The following is a 20,659-nucleotide window of genomic DNA, read 5'->3' as shown; positions in this document are numbered from 1 at the left end:
CTGGTGAACCACAAGTGGAAGCCTATTCAGCTGCATCAGCAAGAGGAAAGCACAGGTGGATGCTTCATAGTTCTCACTTTCAAGAAATTTCTCCTCAGTCCCAGGTTGAGCAGCTTCCAGCAGGTTGTCCTGCCCTGAGCTGCTACAGAGAATAAACTGACCCACTCTTCCCTCTGACAGCCCTCCAAACCCACTGCTTGATCACTGTTCCCAGAATTTCCCCAGGTATTGATGTCAAACTGATTGTGGTTTTCTGGATAAATTTTTTCTACCTTTTGAAAGACGGAAACTGCCTCAGCTCTTTTCCAGTCCTCTGGCGGTTCCCCCCTCCCCCGAAGATGAGAATCGCTCAAGCTTCAAAGGCCTACAGAAATGGGAGAAGCTCTATTTCTCTTACCGCTTGGCACCCAAAAAGCCAGGAGAGATTTTGCTGGGCTGCCTTCCTGACATGACTCCAGGAAAGTCCTTCCCCCAATGACACCCAGGGACAATGATGGGTGCAGTACTTGAATTATGACTCATTTCTGCTGGAAAACCTGGTTGGAATCCTCCAGTAGGTTCACTGGGATCCTTAGTGAGCAGGATATATACAGAAGGAAGTAGATTTGAGTTTATCTCAAGAGGGATCTTCATTCTGAAGGCCAAATCTGGCCGTAGATTCTGCCTCCAATAAGCAACTGAGTCAGAAGATGACTCAGGACTTTGTTAGAGAACTCTGATGAAGAGGGTCTGTCTATGAAATAGAGAGAGGACCTGGAAAAATGGCTTACATTTATTTGTATAGTTAGCACAACAAAGAAACTTTGAAGTAAAAGTTGATTGCTTTATAAATAATCATTTGTCCAGCTACATTGTAAGAATTAAAGTATCCAGTGAATTGTGAGCACAGCCATAAAATAGAGCCTTGTATTCTAAATAAAAGTTAAAAAAAATTGCAAGGGGAAAAACTCAGAATGGGTGTCAGTAACGTACATTCACATTGCTTCCCAACACCGGGCTTCAATACTCCCTTTGTTGATTATCTGAAAATGAAGCTATTTTATCTACAATATATCAAATACTTCTCTGCCGGTTCTATTTTTTAAAAAGAAAAGCTTTTTGCATTCTTCTGGAAGGTTAAGGCTTAATACATTTGAAAAAGACCAATTTAACATACAAGAAAACCCAAGTTAGTTAGTCAGTGCAACAATACTACAAAACCCATATTGCAAGTATTACAAAGTCCATCCTATGTGGCCCCTTTTGCCTCATTTTATCCTTATCAGAGCTGTATAGCTGTGAGATATGCATCACCATATGAATGAGGCTTTGAAGGACAAGCCCATGAAGGAAGATAATGAGGAACATGAGTTGGTAGCACATGTAACGTACATTCCTCATCTTTGCTATGAGATGGAGGAATATAAAAGAGAATGCATGTACTACAAAGTCCATCCTACATGTCCCTCTGAGGGGCCAATGACGTTCCTTAAATGCCCCAGGTTATGGGACAGAGCTAAAGAGTTTCAGACTCCAGATAGGAAAAGGAGGCCAGGAGAGGACCAAGCAGGGCATTCCAAGGGAGGCCCAGAGTTGATGCTTCCAGCGCAGCCTCTCCAACTATCCCAGCATCAGGAGGGACGAATCAAAGCTGCAGCTTCACCCACCTTCTCTCATCAGGCAAGGGGCCATTTCCCATTTACTCTCCCCAAAGGGCTCTACCCATGGCAGGGCGCCATGGGAGCATATTTTTATTTACTTTAATAAAGCTCTTTATCCTGAAGAGAGAGGAGGGGGAGGAAAGGAGAGAAAGACAAAGAGAAAGAGAAAGAGAGAAAAAGGGAAAGAGAGAGAGAGAGAGAGAGAAAGAAAGAAAGAATGTGAGGGAGGGAGGGAGAGAGTGGGGGGGAGTGTTGAAGGAATCTGTTTCACTTGGCCACAACTAGAAGAGCAGAGATCCACCCTAATTTCCGCTTTAGGGCATCATCGTGTTCATTGTGTGAATGTTTGACAAACATCAAACTGTAACATGTTTTGCACTTTTTCTCCCAGACTGTCTGCAGCTCTTTCCAGAATATGGTAAGCTTTCTGCCTTATTGATTTTGCATCTCAAGTGTTTGTTTTGTGTATTGGTCCTTGGCCTGCTTGTAATGCTTTGAATTCCTCTGAGAGTATTCCCAGATCAGCCTCTGCTGCGGGTTTAAGCTAGGACTTGTCTCCCTGCACAGTGAGGGGCCAGTCAAACGCTTGCTCTGCAAAATCTTCCTCTCGTGGACGCTTTTCTCCTCTCCTCCCTGAGTTTCATGTACAAGGTAGACCCTGCTCTACACCTCCCGAATCTCTTCTGGGCCACCATCTGTGGGACCCCCACCCCCACCCCCATCCCCAGGAAGGTTGGATTCCTGAGTTTGCAACAACTGCACCGCTTTGTCTCCTAGGGTGACTTTTAGTTTTATGTCATACAACAGTTGATTCTGCTGAGCAGTCTTCAGTTTCTGCTGTCACTCTACTTTGACAGTCTCTCCGCTTACCTGAGATTGTACTCCCTTTATGCCATTTTATAGGTATGTATGTATGTATGTATGTAGGTAAGTAGGTAGGTATGTTTGATCACTCTTCTCCTCCATAGTCACTCTAGTCCCCCTTGCCCCCTCCCCCAGGCCCAACCTTTTTCTTTTTTCTTTTTTATAAATTAAATTTTTATTCATTTTCACATTCAATTTTTTTACAGTCACTTGTATACTGGATATTTGCTATAAGAAAAGAAATAAAATAAAATAAAAAAGAAAACACAACACATCATCATTTAGCATAAGACAAAATCCCACCTGACACTTCCATCCTCCATACACCCCATCTTCCCCCTCCAACTTTCCTTTCCTCCCTCTAACACTCCCCTTTCCTACTTCCCTTTCCCCTCAAACCTTCCTTTCTCCCCTTCCTCACCCTAGCATTCCCCTTACACCCTCCTTACATTCCCCTCTTACTCCCTCCTTGCTCCTCCCTCTTCTTTCCCTCTACCTCTCCCCTTGGTGTATTCCGTTATTCAACTCTTATTTATTAATATTAAACTATAAAGATAGAAAATAGGAAACAAAACATGGTAAAAAAAAAAAGAAATAAAAAAAAACCAAGGAAAAAAATATAAAGAAAGAAAAAAAGGAAGAGACAACCGTATACAAGTGCATTCTTCTTCTTGTTGAAACTATATTACCGCCCACCCACCCACCCACCCCCAGTAGGTCCCCCTCCCCAATCCCCCCGACTTCCCAGGGCCCACACCTGGCACTGCCCTCTATCAAACCCCTTCTGAAATATCTTGTGATCCTATAGATTAAAAATAAAGGTAATATGAGGAAAAAAAAGTAAATAAAAAGAAATTACAAATTATAAAAAGGAAAAGAAAAGAAAAGAAAAAGAAAAAGGAAAAGGAAAACCCTTTATATTAAGCTCAGCCCCCCATCTTTATTAATGTTTAAACAGTATAAATCCTTCTATATGTATTTTATTCTCGTCTCTCGCTTCTTTGTTATTTACCCCAACTTCCTGTAGACTCTCCAATTCATCTTCCTTAACCTTATATTCAAATAAAAGTTTATGCAAGTTTATGCAGAAATCAGTTTGCGATCTAGCTCAAAATAATCTCACCAAACTTTCCCTTCTAATAGGATTTAAGCTGTGTGGATCTTTCCACATAGGCCCAACCTTTTTCCATGTAAGAGTTAAAAAGGGCTGAGCATGTCAAAATAGCACACAGGGTCCTTCTCTGCACACTTCCTTGATCTCTTTTTTTCAGAGTTGGTTAAGACTCTCTGTCCTCTCTCTAGCATGGGGTGGGTTTGCTCTGATTCCACATTTTCCAGCTTTGTGGTTTGAACTGCCAGGATTTCCGGCAGCTGCTGCTGCTGCTGGTGAAAAATTTTGCCTGGAGCTTTCTAGTGGCTGAGTCACAGATAAGCCAACTATGCTGGTTTCTTTGACTGGCATTGCATCTAAACCATGGCGATGCATGAAGTGGACCAGGGAGCATTGGTCCTTGCTCGTCCTTTGGCTTCATGTGCTGTAGTGGCCCTCTGGGCAGGATTGGCCATGCGTTCCTCATCCTTGATCACTGCTGGTCAAAAAAACCTGCCTCTCAGTCTTGTTAGAATTATGTCTGCTTCACACAAACCGCACAGGAGTTTTGTGCAGGAGTGTCAGTCAGAGCTGTGAAGCTCTGTGGAACAACAGTTTTGTCCACCTTTCCTCTCATTATCCTTTGCCAGCCCTGCCCCCAATGGGGGTCTAAAGTGGGGAGTGTCTTATATCCACCTCCCATTTCATCCTGATGGGCTGGCCTCTAATTCTGCCAGATCCCTAAAAGCTTTCTCTTTATCTGGCTGCTTTCCTGGACGGAGTGGCTGTGGGTGGGCAGTTCTTCTGTATCTAGAGGCTTATCATCTCTGCTCCTGGATAGGGTAGCATTGCCCCAGATAGACCCTGTTCATTATCTTGCAAATCCTGATCATAGCCAAGAGGACATTTTTTTCAACTTTGCCTTGTGTGCCACTTATGCCCTTTCTTGGATCAGGAAGTCCTCTTGGTCACTCAAGGCCTGGTCCTCTCCTGTATGGACCACATGCTCTGCACTGAGCTGCCCTTGGAGAGGATCTGGAAGCTTCAGCTCATGAAAAATGTAGTGGTGTGGGCAGTTATGGGAGTGTTGGCTGCCCATGCATCACCTCTGCCGCATGAACTGCACTGGGAGCCAGTTTGCCTCCAGGTGCAATTCAAGATATTGGTTATTACCTTTGAAGCCCTGTATGGCATGGGACCAGGTTATCTGAAGGACCGTCTCATCCCTATTACTTCAACTCATCCCATCCTATCTAGCAGGGAGGGCACATTATGGACCCCTTCGGTGGGGTTGAGGAGGAGAGCTTTCTCTGCCATTGCCCCACCCTGTGGAACATCTTCTCCCTGGAAGTGAGGTTGGCTCTTGGCCTTTCGGAAGAGAGGTAAGACAGATTCTCGCCATCTGGCCTGGGGTTCATGAGTGAGAGGCAGCCCTGGCTGGGGCCATGTGGAAGCTACCTCTCTTTTTCACTTTGTATGATTTTATATGATTTTATGGTCTCTTTTTATTGAAACTTCCCAGAGTCACATACAGTATAGTGAGATGGGCCATAAAATTTGATTAATAAATATGAATAAATAAATATGATTTGGATGGAAATGTAAAATTGCAGACAATCCTTCTGCCTCCCCATCTTCCTTCTGCTTTTCTAACATTTTCTCTTCGGACAAACTATTTTTCCTTCCTGCAGATGCTGCAGAGTTGTACCTTTAGCTCTTAGGTGCCCACATACTGGCAGCTGAATACCAATAGTTCCTTCCTGTGGCAACTCAGTCACAAGATCAGCATTGGTTTTCTTCACCTGATTTAAGATTTGAAGGCAAAGCAGACAAAGTTTTGTGTGCCCAAAGACAACAGGGACGGCCTCTCTAAGCTCATCTGGGAGATGTTCTGCCTGCTCAATTGCTGCCAGTGTCCAAGGTCCTGACAGGGACTTCTATGGATGCCATTCCCCCTTTCTGCTGGGAAAGCTTAGTTCAGTGTATTCTTGAAGTATATGTTGGTGTTTCTCAACCTTGGGAACTTTAAGACTCTCACCCAGAAGAGCCCTGGTGGTGCAGTGGTTAGAATGCAGTACTGCAGGCTAGTTCTGCTGGCTGCTGGCTGTTCAGGAGTTCGATCCTCAGCCGTCCATCCTTCTGAGGTTGTTAAAATGAGAACCCAGATTGTTGGAGCCAATATGCTGACTGTAAACCGCTTAAAGAGGCCTGTAAAGTGGTATATAAGTCTAAATGTTATTCAAACATGGTTCCAGTATGGCCAATTACAGGCCAGGTGGAAAATAGACCAAAAAACTGGCTTTATCCAAGTTGAGGATAATTTGTTTAAACAAATAAGAGATCAAAGCTTAATGCATATAAAGAGGATATATAATGTACTAATACAGATGGATTCAGAAACGGAATTGGTTAAAGATTGTATGATAAAGTGGGCTCAGAATATTGAAGAACCAATAATGTTGGACACGTGGGAAAGAATATGGGTAAGAAATGTGAAATTTACACAGGCACAAAACCTGAGAGAAAATTTTTATAAGATGTTTTATAGATGGCATTTAGATCCTAAAAAGCTGGCTTCTATGTATCCGAATGTACAGCCTAAATGTTGGAGATGTGGTTCTCTTGATGCTACATATTTTCATATATGGTGGACTTGTCAAAAGGTTAAGGCATTTTGGATAAAAATGTGGTGGATCATGCAAAATATCTTTAAAAGAAGGATAAAGTTTACTCCTCAGTTATTTTTACTAGGTATATGTACTGACTTTACAGCGGTAGAGACCAACTTGGTTCTGCACCTAATAACGGCAGCAAGACTGTTGGTGGTGCAATACTGGAAGAAGGAAGACTTGCCTACAACTCAAGAATGGACATTGAAAGTTACAAACCTAGCTGAGATGGCTAAAATATCGGCATATCTTAAAGACCACTCAAATGAGAGATATAAACGAGACTGGAAAAAATGGATTGACTATACACAAAACAAATACAGGACTAAGAAATTCCAGATAGCCTATGCTTAAGATTACGAATAATTTAAACTGTTCAAAGTTTGTGCAACAGGAAGAAGCTGAGTTCAACGCTGAGATGTTATTGACTTTCTTTTTTTAAATTTCCTTTGTCTTAATATATTTTAGACTGTGTTTGTTAAAAATCTACACCGTGTACGGGCTCTGGGAAGTCGGGGGGGGAAGGGAGGTGGGGTCTTAGGGGGGAGGGGGGAGGGGGGATATATAGTATGTGTTAGATTTTAAAGTAACGTGAGTGCACTTGTATACTGTTGCTCTTCATTCCAGTGTTAAAATAGGACAAGCTGAATATATTAATAGATAGTAGAAATACACCGAAGGGAGGAGTAGAGGGATAGAAGAAAGAGAGGTAGAGAGGGTGGGAGAGAGGATTGGAGGGAGAGTGAGAAGGAAGGGAGGGAGTGTATTGGGAGAGAGGTGTGGTAGAGGGGGAGGGGAAGTAGGGTAGAGGGGAATGATGGAGGGAAGAGGGAAAGTTGGAGGGGGGCGAAAGAAAGGGTGTATGGAGGGTCGAAGAGGTACATTGGGTTTCTATTTTTTGGGGTATTATTGACAAGAGGAATGGCTGTGTTTATTGTTTAATGTTATATGGCCCCGGTTCTGCACAGTATATATGTGACTGTATGAAAATGAAAATGGAAAATAAAAACACATTTACAGCAATTAAAAAACAAACAAATAAGAAATGTCTAAATGCTATTGCTAACTCCTACAATTCTCTCTGTGAGTTAAAGTCCACACATTTTAAAGTTCTCAAGGTTGAGAAACACTGTCCTATGTGACTACCCATTTTGCAAACTTTTTCCTGTCCTTAACAGGTTTTGACTTCTTTGGACTTTTCTTCCTTCTAGTTCAGGCTGTCTAAGAGGTTTTGTTCATTGCTTTTTCCTTGGAATTTTGTCTATTCCTGCTCTGAGACTTTGGCCAAATTTGAAACTCCACTGCGGGTGTCTTCTAAGTTCCTGGCTGCTGAATAATTCTCCACCAGTTCCCCTGCCTCTTTTTTATTCAGACAGAATCAGATTGGGCTTGGTAGGACTTGCAAGGCCTGTTTGTGGGGTACTTCTATTACCTCTCTGCCCCGGCCATGTGACTCCTAAATCCCCCAGTAACTTTGCCCTAAACTCTCCCTAACTCATCCTATGGTCATCAGAAGGCTCTCTGTGTCCCTGCTGGATGCATCCTAGATTATTTCACCAGGGCCAGCATCGTCTTCTTTGCATTCTCCTCCTCTCTGACTGGAGGAGCAGGAGATGCTCTCAGGTGGGCCTGGATCAGGACATCGACTGAAGCAGGTCCCCCAAACATTGCAGAGAAAGTCTTGGCCTCACCTCCATCTGCCAACTCGGGGACTTTAATCTGGCAGGCAAAAGCCCCCAGCAGCTGCCAGAACCTGTCACTTTGTCTCCCTGGCCCAACCGTTGCAATTGGCATCGGATCCTGGAGCTCTTTCTGCCTTCTACCCTCTCTCTCTCTCTCTCTCTCTTGGCTTAACCCCATTCTGGATGTTTGGCCTCATTAGGTGCTTTTTCTTCTACAGGCCTCTTCCTGGAGAGTTGTCTGTCCTCTTCCTGCTGCTGCTGCATAAGCCTTTCTTGGGAAAGTCCTAACCATTCTCCTCACTCTCCATGCAAAGATGGGGATGCAGTTTGGGAAATATTGTCTCCACCCTCAATGGCTGTGTGGTGCCTTGGATTGACTCTGGGTCTGCCACCTTGAAAATTGCTCTATCCTGGAGCGCTAACTTTGGACGGCTCTCCTCCCTCAAGCGTTGCAGCCTCAGCTCCTTAGTCCTGGCTTCGCCCAGCCTGCATCTCGGAGCATCTCTGCCCACCTTTGACAAAGGCCACCTGCAGGAACTCACTTCTGACTCCACCGGGACTTGCAAGCAAAGCCTCTGGATCTCAGCAGGAGACCTCAGCCCAAACCGTCCTTTCTATCTTGGCCACAGGCTTTTATTCGCAACACTGTGCCATTTGTCTCTCAGGCCCCACCCCTGCCAAGGCATTGTCCTGGAGGCTGTGTTTTTGCAGGGTGAATCAGAGGAACTCCACATGAAAACCTTCCTTTTGTTCTGCTTTATTCATTACACAAAGAACACCGGTTTCTCCTTCACTCATGCAAGGCGAATCAGGTGAGCTCTACTTTATCTTACCCAAACAAATGTCTTTGTCCAGAGTCTCTTATAGTTGCGGCTGTAAAGGAGCTTCATATGCAGTAAAAATACCAGTGAATTAATTGATTGCTTGGTCTAGCATTCCTAGGTTATTAGATTATCTGGTTTTCCGTCTGCCTTATAATTCTTCTAATGAGGCAGGGTTTAATTTAAGTCTGTCATTCTACATCTAACTATCCCTAAAACTCCCACCAGAGTTAACCAAGGGCTTTATTTATGCTTAGCTGACAACCTCTCATGGCTGCCATATTCAAGTCCCTCTTCTTTCTTCTGCTTCTCTTCTTCCTCTGCTCAGGTAGGCATCATCCTTCAAAGCCTGGTCCCCTTTTACCTCCACCCAAAATTCTTCAGTGCCCATCCCAGAACCAGCAAGGCTGTCTATATTCATTTTGATTGGATTGATCCATTTCGATGCTAGAAATGGATCAATTAGATTGATCCATTTCCCTCGCAAGACTCCAGGGACAACTGCCCCTCCCTGGCCATCCATCTGCAACTTCGCTTCCTTTCTCTCCTCCCAGCCCCAGTGAGAAATCCCTGGGTGTGGGATTGCTTCCATGTTTCACTCCCTGCTGTTTCTTAGACTGAGCTCCTCATCTCCAGGCACAGCTCGCCTGTCTGGAAGATTATGTGACCGGATGGCAGAAAGGACTTAGCCACACTGTTGTGTCACAATCTGCCTTCTTAGAATTTACAGTAAATCCAATAATCTATTCAGGTCTTCATCTTCTTCTAAATTGTCATAGGATGATAATGGAATTATAGATTTGGAAGAAAGCGTGGAGATCTTCTATTTCAACTCATGCCCAGGCCAAACTAGAGGCCTGGGACTGTTCAATCTTTCCTTGAAAGCCTCCAGTAATGGAGCACCCAGGACTCCAGGAGGCAGGCTGATCCCCCAATGATTGATCATTCTTATGGTGAGGAAATCCCACCTTATTGTGACTTTGGACTTCTCACTGTAGCATATCCAGCCATTGGTTCTTGTCCTACTCTCAGGCACTAGGTTGAATAAATTCAGAGCCTCTTTCCCTGTGATAATATTGGAAGGCTGCCTCCCCATCCTCCCATCCTTCTTTTCTTTAGGTAAACACAGCCACTTCCATTAATTGCTCTTCATGTGACTTAAACTCCAAGTCCCTCACCACCTTTGTTACTTGTCTCGGCCCCCCTTCCCTTACTCAGTGTCATTCTTATATCGCCACAAGAAGCATACACAGTTATTCCATGTGCAGTTTGAGCAGCTCAGCTTACAGCAGAACTATCACTTCCCATGATCTCTGTACCATGTCTTGGTTGATGCAGCCCACGATTGCATTGACTCTTTTGGCAGCTGTAGGAGATGGTTGGCTTGTGTTCTACCAGGGGGCCTAGACCATTCTCACAAGGGTTGAGCCAGGCCCTGCCTATCTTGCACCTGTGCCTCTGGTTTTACCCTGCTGAAATGTAGAACTGCAGGGTGCTTGGTGCTGTCTGAGCTTGATTGTTTTCTTGCAGACATTTCATTACCCAAACTAGGTAACATCATAATCAATGTCAAATTATGATGTTATCTAGTTTGGCTAATGAAATGTTTGTAAAAGAACAACCAAGTTCAGAGAGCACCAAGGACCGCTCATTTCAACCCTGAGCTACAAATATTCTCTTTTATTGGTATGTAGAACTGTGCATTTCCCTCCATTAAATTATATAATGCTGGAGGCCCCAATATTCAAGTACACTAGGTTTCTTTCTAACATTGAGCCCATCTTCTGAAGTGCTAGCAGTCCCTGCACCAGTTTTGTGTGTCTGCCCTTACGAATCGTCTTTCCATCCACTTGTGTCCATCATTGAAGAAAACATTGAAAAGCACGGGCCCCAGGACTAAACGTTGGGGTGCCCCACAGCATGCCTCTTTCCAGGTAGACCCAGAACCTTAAGAACACACGTTGGACACCGTTGTTGCACACCCGTATTACTCTTGTGTACTTGATATATTTCTCCTAAGCGGCAAATTGCATTTATCTGTCAAATTTCAATCTCTTATTTTCAACCCATTTTTTAAGCCTCTATTAAGGTTTTTTTAAATTTATTTCTGTCTTTTTAGGTATTCACTACCCTGCCCATTTCTGTGTTGTCTGCAAATTTAATAAGCATTTCCTTCACCTCTTCACCTCAGTCAATAATTTATTTTTTGAGTAGAGTCCAAACCTGAACTCGGGGCATCCCATTCAAGTTTGATGAGGAAGAAGAAACCCTAAGGATTCCTCGGAGTTGGAGTTTTGAGGCTGGCCCTTCATTGTTGTGCCCCTCCCCCAGCCATAAGCTGCACTTGGGGGGTGAAAGCAGCCCCACATGGGAATGGGGTCCCAACTGCACTGGCGAGAGAAGAACTGCACAAGGCCTCGCTCACTGGCCCCCCTGAGGGAGAGGAGGAGGGGGGCTCTTCCAACCCCATCTCCGAAAGTGTCCACGGATCAGGAGTGTTGCCTTTCGCTGCTTTCGGCCCCTTGAAAGAAGCTGCTTTTTCCCAGGGCATGAAACCCTGGACTGGCCTGAATGTAGATGAGTAATCCAACATGGGCTCCATGCTTGGAAACACAGCCCTCTGATTCCTCACCCTCTCAGGGTGGAAAGGAACATGGGGTCACCTTGATGCACTAAGTGGGGGGAGGGAGACAAGACAAGTCATTGTCATAGGAGTGGGTGCCTCCCTTTCAGAGTGAAGGGCACGTCAGCCCTGAGCACTCGGCCCAGAAAGGGATTGGTGGCCACAAGCCTTGGACACTCCCCCACACATCGTCACCTTTTGGGGTGTACTAACCAAACTGGAGCAGGAGGAAATTCTGCTTGGGCTGCAATGGAAGAGGAGGCTGCCAGGAGGGCTGTTGGATGGGCCCCTCAGCTTCTCCAAAGGGCACCCAAAGGGAAGAGGTGAATTTTCCCCTCCCCTTGCAGGCCAGGATCCTCGGGCATGGCTGTAAACCAGGCTCTGAGTGTAGTGGAAGAGTGTTTTTTCCTCAAGGGATGCTGGAATCCCAGTACAGCAATATCAGGCTCCTTCTTCTTTTTCTGAAAAACCCTCTTTTCTAATTTAATACATAATTAAACATCTGATGACTTTTTAAGTTCCTGGCGAAGGATGGGAGAGAAGAAAGAGGGCAGGCAGTCCGTGCCCGCCTCCAAGCAGGAAATCAAAGCTTCCGCTTGCTTTGCCTGCTGCGAATGGCGTCCAGCCTTGGCACACCCACTGCTAATGGTGCTTAATGGTCCCTGTAATTGGTGTCTCAAGTTATTCAAAAGTAAATTTACTAGAAAATAATTAGCAATTTTATAGTTCACTACTTCTTCATTTTGTTGATTAAAAAAATCCAGTTGCTTTTTTCCAGTGGCACAATTATATGAGATGGTAAAATAATTTCCCCCAACCTGCTAGCTAGGAATAATGCATGGCAGCCTGGAAACACACCAGAGACGGAGAGAATAGATGGAAGAGGTTCTGCTTGCATTAGGCAGCAAAAGGAAGAGGCTTGGCAGCTTCACAGGGAGCCTTTGATCTGTCCTGACTAGTTTCTGAGCAACGTGGAGTTTCTTTCGCCTGGACCAGCCAGATTCCAAGGCTCACTTCAGGTGTTACTCCAAACATGGGCGGTCAGATTAACAAATTAACAGATTAACAGAATTGGAAGGGACCTTGTAGGTCATCTAGTCCAACCCCCTGCCCAAGCAGGAGACCCTACACCCATTTCTGACAGATGGCAGCCCAATCTCTTTTTGAAAGCCTCCAGTGATGAAGCTCCCACAATTTCTGTACTGTATTAGAGGCAATACAGCACAGGCTCGATTCCCAGTAAGGGTATGGCTAGCTGATGAGAGCTAAATAGCTTGAAATAGATCTATACTAGTCTCCCTTTATTTATTTATCAGCACAAATAACATACACACACACATGTTGTATTTGTGCTGATAAATAAATAAAGGTAAAGTAAAATATTGGGCTTTCTGTCTGGATGGTCTCTTGTGACGAGCCGATGAACAGAGAATGGAAGCAGTTAGCTTCCTCCCATAATTGGGGCATACCAGGGGTTGCATCTTCAGGCTTGGTGCTTCCAGGAGCAATGTGAGATCTCGGCTGTTTCTTCCTTTTAACTGCCAGTGGGGGTTTGAACTGATTGGGTGGGAGCTTGGCTGTGTCCTGATTGGGTGGAGGTGTGTCCTGATTGGGTGGAGGTGTGTTCTGATTGGTTGGGGGTTTGTGTTTCATGTAAGGATAGGAGGGGTTTAAAGAGGCTAATTGTGCATTTGCAGTCTGGCTTCTGGGCCTTGGTCGTGCCTCCTCATCAGTGTGGGTTTTTGTCTGCTTTCTTTGTGGATGTTTGGTGGTGATATCCTGTGTGGCTCTTGTGAGTGTGGGCCTGGTGTCATTCATCATGTTAGGGACTCGTTTATCAATAAGGGCAGGCTTCCAAATGGCTGGCAGGCGGGAGGTATTGTCCCGCCTGTTCATGCCCACACTCACAAGAGCCACATACATATATATCTATTTAGAGTTACAACTCGTTCGCTCTAGATTTGGTTTGGGATTTTGTCCTCATCCTGTCCTCTTTACCTCACCAAACCACCTCAACTATTTATGCTTCTCCTGAAACATCCAACTCTTTGTTCTGTATAATGGAGTGATGAGCCAAGGACAGAGAATGGAAGTAGTGATCTTCCCCCCATATTTGGGCATACTGGGGGTTGTAACTCTAAATAGATACCGTTCACCCTTGCTTGGCTGATAAGGAGTCGAACTCTGTGGCTTAGTGGTTAACACATCTGCCTAAGATGCAATACAGCACAGGTTCGATTCCCAGTAAGGGTATAGCTAGCTGATGAGAGCTAAATAGCTTGAAATAGATCTATACTAGTCTCCCTTTATTTATCAGCACAAATACAACATATATATATATATATATATATATATATATAGATAGATAGATAGATAGATAGATAGATAGATAGATAGATAGATAGATAGGGAGGGAGAGATAGATAGATAGATAGATAGATAGATAACAGAACAATTAGATGAATGTGAGACCTAAGGATAGAAGGATGGAGGGAGACATTTTAAGGCATACAAGCTTTGATGCCAATAGAATGGCTGGCCGGTGGTCTGTTAGGAGGTCATGAGTTTGTCCACTCCATTATACAGAACAAAGAGTTGGATGTTTCCAGAGAAGCATAAATAGTTGAGGTGGTTTGGTGAGGTAAAGAGGACAGGATGAGGACAAGATCCCAAACCAAATCTAGAGCGAATGAGTGAAGAGGCAGGCGAAGACCAAAAGTGGCCAATGGAGAAGCCAGCTGTGTTTTCTTCTCCTGCAATATCTTGGCTTTCTTCGGCTCTGCATTTTGCACAATGCTGCTCATTTCCAAAGGAAAGAGGGTGATTGGGGGGTGGGGGTGCCATGCCAGGATTAAGGATGTTGCTAAACTACAGCTCCCAGCATCCCCCTGTGGCCTTTGGTGATTGCCATTGTGGTTAGGCAACAGCTGGAGGTCGCACTGTGCCCCACCCCCCATACAGCTGGGTTAGTGAGAATCAGTTTGATCTGTTCGGTATTAAGACCTCTTTTTGTCCAGATAAAAGCGGCTCTGATGAAAATTAAAACGAGCATTAAGAGGGTTTTGTAATTTTTCACCACCTCCCTGCATTTATTCTTCTAGAGCCAAAAGGAAGTAATATTTTCTCAGCTTTGGTGCCTCACCTGCCCCTCCATGTGACGCCCCCCCCCCCTTTCCAAAGGCAGCTTCCCCCACCCCCCACCCCAGAGCTGATAAACACAGCAGAGAGAAGAAGCTGCTGTTACAAGTTTTTATTGTGGGGTGAGTTTAAGTCCAGGTGGAGACTTCGCATGTCCACATCATTCAGTTAGATGGTGGAGACTCAGAGGATGGGGGGGGGCAGGGGAGGAGGAGGAGGCAGAGAGGGCAATTTCCCTTCCAGGCAATGAATCCTTCCATTGTCAATGGCTGAACTATAACATTGCCAGCTTTCTGGGACAATGACTCATCCCGTCTCTGGGAGCAGAAAATTAAGTATAATTTATGCCTTGCTAATTGAAATCAAATAGAAAATTCAATCTCTCTGTGCCAGGGAGGCTGACATTTAAACAGGGAAGACAAAACAGAAAAAAAGAAAGGAAAAAGGAACGTTTCCTGAGCTGGTGGCTTCCTCAGAAGACAGACGGTCTTCTTGCACAGCAAAAGGCGAGGCTGGCAGAGGAAATGAACCAGCCGTCCAGAAAACAGGAAACCGGCAGCATTTCATACAGCAGAATTGCCCCCCTCCGCTCCTCTGTTGGGAAGGGCCACACCAACCATTAAACACCAGGGCAGCCTCCCCCACCGGGATGCCACTTTCCAGAACGGGCTCCCCGAGAACAGGGCGATCTCCTCCGTCTGCTCAGCGGCTCAACCATAGCAAAAATAAACATCTGAAGACACGGCGCAGGATGCAGGACGTGTGAAATGGCTCTTCTTCCCCAGCTGGGGAGCAAGGGCACCCAGCCCCCCCCCCCTCTTCTCTCTGGACAGCAGAGATGTCTCCAAGGCAGAGCTGGGGCTCTCGGGGCGCCCTCCTGGTCTCGGAAAGTGGGAGGAATCAGGCGGCAAAGGGTTGCCCTGAAGCCTCTTCAGTCTGCTGAGCACTCATCCCCAACACTGGGGAGGGGGCAGTTGGCCCTTGGAAGTCAGGCCAGGCTCTCGTCACTGCAGGTGGATCTGCATGGAGGGAAAGAAGAAGCATCACCTTGTTACATGAGCAGCAGCAGCAGCCCGTTCAGAGAATGGCCCCCACGGAGTTGGAGCCCCTGCTTGGGATGACCCACTGCCCATCTGGCAGACGAAGACATTGCCCAGGACCCCCGTTAGCCATCCTCCTTGACAGCTGCTCCTCAGGCGCTTCAGGCACTTTGGTCAAAGGTTCCACTGGCTGTTTCTCACGAGAGATGTGCCTGTTTACACCGTTTTGTCAGGGGCAAGAAGGAGAGGTGGGCTGTGGCTTCTGTCAGTGGGGCAGATGAGAGGGGCAAATGTGCCCCAGGATGCGAGCCAGAACCTCACTCATCAACCACACCAGATGATGATGAATCAACTGGAAGGAGAAGCCATGTGGCCTTGATCACCTTGTTCATAGGCCAGGCTGCCGGTCCTGGCGGAGCACACAGGCCAGGCCAGCAAGCAAGGAGGGGGCCCACCTGGGGGAATCGGGAGTCAGGGTCTGAGGGGATGAAGGCGCCTTCTCCAAATCCTCCAACATGTGAAACTGCCCCGGGGGGAGCCTGGGGGTGGGGAGGAGGAAGCAAGTGGCACAGCCCACTCAGACCGTAACCGACGGTTTCTTTTCCCTTTTTTTACAAAGTCATCTACCTGAACACTTTAAATCCTTGCAAAATGGATTGCGTGACAACATCGTTCTCATTTAATAGATTAAGTCAGAACTTAATCATATGTGAAAGTCAGCTCTAGCACATACTTCATTTTTTGTTTGTTAGATTTATAGTTGCTTTTCCTCCTCAAGAGAAGAGAATAAGGACACTATGTCTAGAATATATAGACTTCATTTGGAAATGTAAACAAAAAGGGACATTTTACCATGTTTAGTGAAAGTGTAAAAAGCTAGACAATTCTGGATTGAAATACTTATGTACAGGATCTGAAAGATTAACAATTGTGATCAGAGGTTTTTCTAGTGGGATTGAAAGACAAACAGTTGGGGGGGAAATCATGGAATTTTGTTTTGTACATGACAGTTAGTTGCAGTGACATTATTGTATGTACAAAGATGGAAGAAGATGATGGACAGTTGGTGAAGATGATGGAACTTGCTACTGTTGGGCAGTCCCTTATGGACTTTTTGCACAAAACAGAAAAAATAAATTTACAATGTATGGATTTTATGCCTAAAGCAGGACTAGAACCCACAGCTACCAGTTTCTGGCCTGCTCCTTTAACAGCCACACCAGACTAGCTCTCAGTAAAGTTACCTATATAAAAACAGAGAACTCATAGGGGGACCAACTTCCATTTTACTCCAACCACAAACATGATGTCCCCCTTCTCTTTGACCTGGGCTGCAGCAGCCCATTTCCGCCCCTTCCATCTGAGAGCAGCACCAGCGCACATTTCTCCTTGGAGATCCCTGATTGTCAAAACACAAGGCTGCAGGCAGGACAGGGAGCCATCTCGAAACCCCAAAACCGGCTGAGCGGGGCTTCGGAGGGGGACAGCTGGAAGGAGAACAAGAAAGTTGTGAACAGTTATGGAGGCTGGATTTTGAACCCAAAACCTGAGGCATCTTTAGGTAATTGCAATTCTGTGATCTTGTGGAAGGCCACAAAAAATGAAACATGAAATTTGACCAGATTACGGAAAGCTGTTGTGCTGCAGCCTTGCTGTAGTGGGAGCACAAACCTCTTGTTGTTTTGCACCTGAAGCCAGAGGTGCTCTCAGGTCAGAAGCCTAATCGACCCCACAAGTTCTTGCCACCTTACCTTTTCTGTGTGCTGCTGGGCTTCTGTGAATGCCACCTTTGGTGCCCTGCCTGTGAAGACAGCTCCTGCCCAGGGGGCTTGGTGCATGGCAGCGCCCAGCTCTGGCACTCTGCACGCCAAGGAGAGCCAGGGCCGCCTTCCCCAACCTGTTGGCCTGAGTTGGGAGGACTAGTGTGGCTGGAGTCCCAACTGGAACGAGGGGAAGGGTCGGGATTGTAAACGCTCACAAAGGCTGCTCCCCCCGCCCAGTCCTCCGGCCGCAAAGGGGTTTCCTCCCTGGGAGAAAGCCATTATTTACCTCTGAAGAAAAAGCCGTTTGCCGCGGCTGTATCACATCCCTGTCTGCTGCTGCTGCTCCCACTGGAAATCCTGGCCCGTCATTTGGTAAAACATGACGTTGAAGGGCTTGTAAAACTTGCGCAGCCTCTGAATGACGTCCCGGTCGATGACGGGGTGAGTCCGGCCCTTGGACTTGCCGAGGCACCGGGGCGCGCCGCTCTCCTCCGGCTTCTTGAGGCAAGGGAAGCCCTTGGTCTGGTTGAAATGGAAGTACTTCTCGGTCACCACCCTCCGCAGGCCCAGGAAGGCCTGTACCTTGGCCAGCTCCCCCGCGGGGTCCGAGATGAGCCGCTCCCCGCTGACAAAGTGCATCTGGGCCAACGGGAAGTACTGGAGCCAGCTCTCCAGGTGCAGCGCGTAGAGGCCGATGCGGAGGGCGCTCCAGGAGGCATCGATCAGCCCCAGAGTCCGGTTCTTGAAGGCCAGCACCTCGAAGGTGGCGATCTCGGGCTTCTTGGAGAGCGTCTGCGTGTAGTCGGAGATCGCCCGCGTCACCGGGTCCCGAACGACCACGATCAGCTTGGTGTCCTTGGCCATGGCGTGGATGCGCCCGGCCGCCTCGCCCGTCACGAAGTAGCTGGGCGTCTTCTCCATGGTCAGCTGGCCTTCCAGGGTCCGCGGCATCAGCTCCCTGCAGGGCGAGAAAGCGCGAGAGGTGTCAGGGCCCGCCGGCTCCAGGCCGGGCGGGTACGGAAACGGGGTCCCGGGGAGCCGTTAGGCCGCCCTTCACCGCGGAGCTCGGCAGGCAGAAGTTAATTGGCCATAAAAGCCGCCAGTCCCAGCCCGAGCAGCCGCCGCCATCTGCTCAATTAAGTCTATTCACTTCGGAGTCTTGCATCAAAGTGGAACATTTAGGATTACACGAGACCTTTTTGTTATGATGACATGCTTTTAAATGTCTCTGCTAATAAACCTAGTATAGGCAGAGATCCCTCAGCGCTTGTCCCGTAATTAAATGTATTTACTATCTCACAGGCGAGGAGCAATGACTGCCTTTTATCTCACCTTCCCAGGCCTTGTCAATAATTAATGGCTGTGGGGTTTCAAGAGAAACTTCCCAGCCACTTCAGGGAAAGGGGGGGGCAACTGGCCCTGAACCTGAAGCCTAGGGGGTGGCCGGGGGGGTGGGTGGGCTCCTGCCAGACAATGGCCTCAAACTCAGCCGCTCAATTCTGACCTGCTCAGGAGCAGAACAAGAGCTTTCAAAGAGGCCCACCTACTGGGGTACAGAGGAAAGCTCCTGCATGGAGCACCCCCCTCAGCAGAGCCTTGCCAGAGCCTGTCCCATCTTGCTGGGCCACCTCCCTGGTAGCCCCTGGCCAGAATGCGGCTCCTCAGCTGCTTGACTGGCTGGCTCCAAAATGGACCTCCGCGGGGGGGGGGGGGGGCAGGAAGGAAGATGGGAAAAAGGGAGATTCCTCACAAGCTGGCCTCCGCTCTTCCAAGTGGAACACCCAGAAGCCCCCCACCCCACCCTAGGCAAGAGGATGGGCAGCCAAGGAGCATCTCCTCCACTGCCCATTGGACACGGTGGTAAGGAAAGGCTGCCATTTACAGCATTGTGGAGAGGGGTTCCGTGCCGTGCCCCCCCTCCCGAGGATTTCCTTCTGGCCCAAAGGAAAAGTTGGCAGAAAACGGGGCACCCTCCACCAGCCTCCCCCTCTGCAGATTCTGTTGCCCTTTGCTTTGGAGGGAGGGAGATATATGATGGTTCCAACAGAGGATCCTGCCCTGATGCCCATCCCCCATCCTGGTTCAACCCACTTGGAGGCCCTGCCTCACTGGGAGAGCAAGGCTGGATCAGGGAGGGGCTTGGTCCCCCCACCCAATCCTCGGTGGGGCTGTCTGGTTCTGGGTTGAGATTAGGAACACCTCCCCCCTTTGCTGGGGGGAGCCCTAGTCTCCCAATTGCTGTGTTGGGAAATAACCAACATTTCCAGTCTGGATTTTTGCTTCATGCCAGCAGAGGCTGCATCTTGCCGGCAGCAGGAAATTCCTCTTCTCTCTTCCTGGTTTCAGCAAATGCTGCTTTTAAAAGCAAAATCCTTGGAGAGGAAGTGATGCTTTTGTCAGGGCTGTTCCAATTTTGGAGCCTGCCTGAATTTGTATGTCTCCCGCCTTCCTCCACGGTTCATGCCTGTCCAGTGGGTTCTCCTGTCCAGTGGCTGCATCACCCTCTCTGCCTGGGCAGCCTACTCATTATTCAGGAGTGGGGGAGGGGTGGAAGGGGCAACCAAGGGGGGCTGCCAGAAATGGGGGGAGGACTGGAGTGGTGCAAATCTCATGTTGCAGTGGGGATCTCCCACCCACTTCTCCTGGCGAGGATATTTTCAAAGGGATGCGCCTGTTTGAAGCAGCAGGGGAGCCAAACTCCTGGGGCTGAATTTGTCCCACTGAACGGGAAGGAAAGGACCCCCTCCGTTGCTGTTCCATTTTGCACAGATGAAGCATCTGGTAAGCCTCTGTCTGATCTCTGAATCCATAATCAAGACTAAAAGCATTAATGCTGAGAACTGTTTCAATCCCTCCCTCCAGTTTCTGCCAGTAAACAACCAAAACTCTACAGCTGCCATTCCGGGGGGTCATGCTCTGGCCTGACTCAAAAGGCTGGATGCATCAAAGACTGATGACCTCAAGGACAGGTATCTCAAAGGGGGTGGGTGGGAATTGTGTTGTGTTTGGATGAAAGCAACAGATCTGATGGATGGCATTGGTGGGCACCTGCCTGAGCAACTCTGCAGGAAGATACCCCACTAGAACCAAAGGAGCTTGGCCCCCTTGGGCTGCGTGCCATGGCAGGGAGGCTCTTCCTGCCTCACACGGAGGCCTGGCATAGGAGAAGCAGCTCGCTCTTTCCTTGGCCTGCCTGGTGTATCTCCCTGGGCTCCGGATGAGGCAGCTCGTGTCTGTGGAAAATAATTGCACACAACTGGCATTGAGAGAAGCCGTAAGAACACATGAGGGGAACCAGAAACAGCTGCAGAGGTTGAATGGCAGCCAAA

The 20,659-nt window shown here is 47.4% G+C and overlaps 1 protein-coding gene across 1 annotated transcript in view; it reads right to left on the bottom strand.

Annotated features, from left to right (window-relative positions):
- Positions 1-14,718: 14,718 nt before the first annotated feature.
- Positions 14,719-20,659, bottom strand: part of LOC106538226 (heparan sulfate glucosamine 3-O-sulfotransferase 2) — a 107,147-nt gene continuing 101,206 nt past the window's right edge. The window contains exons 3-4 of the mRNA XM_087729257.1: positions 17,617-18,288; positions 14,719-15,546 (exon numbers count right to left, since the gene is read on the bottom strand). Of these exons, the coding sequence (XP_087585383.1) occupies positions 17,649-18,288 (640 nt within the window). The 3' untranslated portion in view covers positions 14,719-15,546; positions 17,617-17,648. The remainder of the gene's footprint in view (positions 15,547-17,616; positions 18,289-20,659) is intronic.

The sequence above is a fragment of the Thamnophis sirtalis genome, unplaced genomic scaffold (assembly GCF_051295495.1).
Source record: "Thamnophis sirtalis isolate CommonGarterSnake01/CBP01778 unplaced genomic scaffold, rThaSir2_p1.2 scaffold_14, whole genome shotgun sequence".
In the NCBI taxonomy this organism is placed as follows: Eukaryota; Metazoa; Chordata; class Lepidosauria; order Squamata; family Natricidae; genus Thamnophis; species Thamnophis sirtalis.
Note: the sequence above shows the minus strand (reverse complement) of the source record. Positions and strands in the feature narration are given on the sequence as shown.